This window comes from Empidonax traillii, unplaced genomic scaffold (genome assembly GCF_003031625.1).
Source record: "Empidonax traillii isolate 1590-97213 ecotype Southwest subspecies unplaced genomic scaffold, ASM303162v1 scaffold236:size2090792, whole genome shotgun sequence".
In the NCBI taxonomy this organism is placed as follows: domain Eukaryota; kingdom Metazoa; phylum Chordata; class Aves; order Passeriformes; family Tyrannidae; genus Empidonax; species Empidonax traillii.
The window spans coordinates 678,897-683,584 of NW_020955429.1; the positions used below are offsets into that span (position 1 = coordinate 678,897).

The following is a 4,688-nucleotide window of genomic DNA, read 5'->3' on the forward strand; positions in this document are numbered from 1 at the left end:
TCAAGCACACCTTTGTGCCGGGCCAGAGTCACCCTGACATCACCTCATACACACACTGGTCCTCCCCTGCAAGGAGCTGTGCCAAGTCTCACCCCACCAGCCCCAGAGAGGAGGGCCCCACACTCAGGTGGCAGCCAGTACCTGCCAGGGATGATGTGAAACCTCCTGCAACCATGATTCTGTGGCTCAGGGACCAAAACGGTTTTGTTGCCTCCTTTCTATCAACGTGAGATGACAGATGCTAAAAATACCAACCAGCACAGGTGTGAACTAAGATCCTCTCCATCCAGTCTTTTCTTTATTCATTCACTGCAGGGATATAGCATATGGTATGTTAAAAAATAAACCATGAAATGTTTACCAAGGGCAACTTTAACTGGTGAAAGCCCTAAAACAAGCTGCAGGAAGCTAAGGCAAGAGCAAGTAACACTCTCAGGGCTGTGCCCAGTGTGAGAGTTCTAAAGAAGTGACTGAGCTCTGGAGGAGTCAGAGACCTCCTTCTCCTTATACCTCCCTTCCCTTATACCAGAGGAGTATACCAGTCAGATTTCTGGGAAGAAACAAAGAATAGCTGGTTTATCTCCATGGGAATGTGTAAGATAGTCAAGCCTGCAAGAGGTATTATGCGTTCTTCTGCCTAACACCAACAAATTAGCTGGATGTCTCATACTCTGTGTCTCTCACAACTCTCCTCCTTCACCTGCACTTCCTCTTACACCAGATGGGCCAGTGTACCCATTCAATCATTGCTCTAAAAAAGACCTGTCCTCTCTTGGCCCCTCAGCTGTAGAGGAAGTTTATGAACATCTCCATGGACCAGAGGAGAGAACAGTGTCCCGCACACAGAGGGTAATGCAGGTACAGCTACCACAGTTCAACTTTTCCCTTTGAGAGGGAGGTCTTTCAGCAGCTCACTGTCATCACCTTGTTGTGAGTGAAGTGTTTTCCAGCAGAATCAAGAGACGTGGTCTCTTCACCCTGAGCAGGAGGCCCTGTGACAGAAAGCCATGACAATTCAGACAATGCCACCAGTAATCAGACTGCTTGGCAGTTCATAATGCTTGTTTCATGAGCCAACAGGTACCAGAACTCTTCTAGGAGAAAAAAATGTCTGTATAGCTAAACAGGCATGCTGAGAATAAAAGTTTGTTTTATTTGCCAACACAAAAACTGAGCTGAAACAGTCATTGGAGAGGCCGTGTAGCACGTTCCCCCAGCCCTCAGCAGGATGAGGATGCCTCACAGTTGTCTCATCCACCCTTTGAAACCCCCAGTGCTAGAGATCCTCTCCCAGAAATCTATTTCAATGTTTCATCTAGAAAAAAAAAAGTCCTGACATAAGTGTCCCTTGTTGCAATTTAAGCTCAGGGTTTCTTGTTCTAAACACAGTGGCAAAAGGGAAAGCTTATTCCTTTCCCACTCGTGTTTTTTCCCCACACAGGTGCTTCAAGGCTCTTATATGTCCTTTCAGTATTTTGTTCTCTGCAGTAGATGACATTGATTCTTTCAACTTCAGGCAAGCATTTAATTACATATAACTATTTTTTGGTCCAGGAGGTCGCATATTTGTGTTTGATGCTGAAGCCAGAGAGCTGTCCTAAGGAGTGGCAGGAGAAATATGCATGACAAAACCCTGCAAGATCCATGGGTCCATTTTGTCTCACTAGAGCTTTCACTTCCTCTTGATATCAGCCATCCAAAAGGCACAAAGGCAACAAAGTGCAGTAAAAAGTGAACCTCAGAAAGACAAAGGTTTCAAGGCTCAATGCTCCATACCCTAACATGGAGACACATGAAGAAAAATGGCCACAGGGATGAATGCCCATCACCTTGAATCTCCTCCACCAGGTCTCCTCATCTCCATTTGATGCCCTCTCTCTCTAATTTTCTGCAACAAAAGCTGTCGTTTCATAGCTGAGCATTACGCAAGGCTGGGCGGGAGGTGCTCCTGACTTTTGGAAACTTCCTTTCCCCAGCGAACGGCGGAGCAGACAGACGACCATCCCTCCTCCCGGGACGCACATTTAAGGTCTTTCTTTCGGGGTGTTCGGAGTGCGGGGCTGAGTGCGGGGCTGAGTGCGGGGCCGGGGCCGCGGGGGCTGTGGCTGCTGCTGCCCCTGGGGCTGCGGCAGCGGCCGCTGCTGCACCCGCACTTGCTTCGGGGTGGGAGCGCACGGCGTGGGGGGCAGCTCCCGCACCGCCCACTCACACTCCGCCTGCAGGGTCTTCATCATCCGCTGCTCATCTGCAACCACAGAAGGAACCCACAATCAGGCACATGCTACGAAGTCTTAGAAATGTCCTTGGCCCAAGCAGGAAAAAGCCAAATGTTGATCTTAACCTGCCCCTCTCAGGTGTTCCTGCTATCCCAGTGAATAAGAAAAATCACTTCTGCCTGCACATCCCGGGCAAACATGGAAGCTTTTTTCATCTGCCTGGCTGAGGTCAAGGTACCTAGAGCATTTGGGGCAGTTCTGCCCTGTCTGTTGAGGGAAACAACTTTGTCAGGGAGGCCCCAGTGGTCATCAGTAGCCTGAGCTGCTCTGTCCTCTTCTGGAGGCTACTGAAGGGAAAGTGAGATGTAACACCAGGAAGCAACATCAAAGCACTCTGCCCTGCCATTATCCGTGCTGGGATTTCCAGACACCTGGAAGTCAGAAATCCCTTTTCCCAGCATTAATTTTCTCACATACAGAAGAAGTTAATTCACACCAGCTACCTTCTGATCACTGACTCATCATTCTGAAATGCCGCTCAGCTTAGTTTAGGGGATTGAGGGATTTGCCTCTTGGGACACTGAGCACACACCAAACTGTTTTGAAGAGACTAGTCACCCTCTTACATTAGTTCTCATTTCCCCAGACTTGTTTTCCTAATTCTTGCCGAATCCAGACCCAAAAACTGAGGATATGGTGTCGCTGCACAGTTGAAGGAGTAATCTATACCACTCAAATGGGAACAGCTCACACCCAGCATTGTGCTCACATTGTGCAAACCTTCTGAGACAACATGCTGTGGTTGCAGTGCTGTGAGCTCTCCCAGAAAACTGGAAAGCACTTGCCTGTTCTTCATAGTCACAGCTTTAGGGAAAGCAGGAGAGCCATGGAAAGTTACCCATGCTCAGGTGTGGTGAGGTTGCTCTCACCTCAGCCATGGGACTGATCACGCTCACCATTGTTGTCACCTGACCATTGGCATCTTGGAGGTATCAGCTGAGGTTTCCTTCAGGCATTGCCCACTTTATCTAGACAAAGACTGCTGTGGTGTACACAGCAGCTTCTACTCCCATTTTGTGGCTCAAGGACTGACTGAGACAGAGACTAGCTGTTATCTGAGACCACACAGGAATTGTGACAGTGTGTGAGGGAAGGACTCAGAAAAAAGCCTTTAAACAGCCTATGTCAGGGTAACCTCCCTCCTGCTTTCGCCTCCAGGTTGGCCAGACAACTCTTCTTGAGCAGGAGCTCAAGTGTCCTCTGCTCACCCAAACTAGCAGTGACGCCCAGGCTGTGTGTAATTCAAAGCAACCTCTCTGTCAAGTCTGAGAGCCCCCTCAGAGAGGACTCTGACAGAGTATTTCCTGTGGTCTGAAAGAGGCATGAATTTTGGACAACAGATGAGACCTCTGCACACTCTGAAAACTTCAATACTTTAAAAGTGCCCCAAGCTGGACCTCCAGTGCTGACAGGCCTCCAAGGACATTGTTTGTAGAGAGGACAAGTGCCTGAGGAAACACATAGAAAACCTTGCGCCTGCTCACTGTCTGCACCGTCTCCACGTTATGGAACCAGAGTTTATACCACATAAATTTAATGAAAGAAAAACTGCTGACAGGATATCTAAGTGTATATTTTAGCCCCATAGATGCTCCTGACTGGTGACCCTGGCTAAGTTTTAGAGGAGCAGTTCTTCCCCTACAAATAAACAAAAGGGCTTGAGAACAAGAAGTGCTTTGTTCAAAGCATTTATCAGAAAGTGAGACTGGCAATGCCAGCTGATCTGCTCAGATTCACCATATACTAAAATCAGGTTATTGCTCATGACAAGGCAGAGAGCACAATCCTGACCACAGGGAAGTTCAGTGGGAAGCTCTAAGATTTTAGGTGTCTGGACAGACACATAAAGCCCCTTAAACACTTACCGTCACCTTCACGCCGTTTTGCTTTTCTCCTCCTGATACAATAAATAAGCCAAATCACAAAGATGACAAAAAAGACTGCACCTCCTGCTATGCTTAAGATGAGATAAAGGTCCAGCTTACCTAGTTAAGAGGATGAAAGAGGATGTTAGATAGAAGGAAATAACTTGCACAACGTCTGCTTAGAATTCTGTATTTTCTTCCATTGACTCTAAAGGCAGAGCATGCCTTTTCTGGAGAATTTTGATTGCTCCATAATGGATTCAAGTTCTGCAGAAAATTGAAACCAGAGCATTTATGTGTGCCAGCTCATCTTATTTAAATGACCACAAATGCCTGGTTCTTGCTAACAATGGACCCATTTATGGACAATGAGCATCCAGGCTGTACTCAACCTCTCACAAAAATAAACTTCTTAAGTACTTTCTACTGAGCTGGAAACACTGACACTAGCTTGCTTCACAGTATTTTGGTACTTCCTCTTCGATTTTCGGCTGTATACAATTTAAAAAAAAAAAAAAAAAAAAAAAAAAAAAAAAAAAAAAAAAAA

The 4,688-nt window shown here is 46.8% G+C and overlaps 1 protein-coding gene across 1 annotated transcript in view; it reads right to left on the reverse strand.

Annotated features, from left to right (window-relative positions):
- Positions 1–288: 288 nt before the first annotated feature.
- The window catches only part of CD2 (CD2 molecule), a 12,908-nt gene continuing 8,508 nt past the window's right edge, over positions 289–4,688 (reverse strand). The window contains exons 4-5 of the mRNA XM_027888298.1: positions 4,142–4,261; positions 289–2,245 (exon numbers count right to left, since the gene is read on the reverse strand). Coding sequence (XP_027744099.1) covers positions 2,025–2,245; positions 4,142–4,261 — 341 coding nt within the window. The 3' untranslated portion in view covers positions 289–2,024. The remainder of the gene's footprint in view (positions 2,246–4,141; positions 4,262–4,688) is intronic.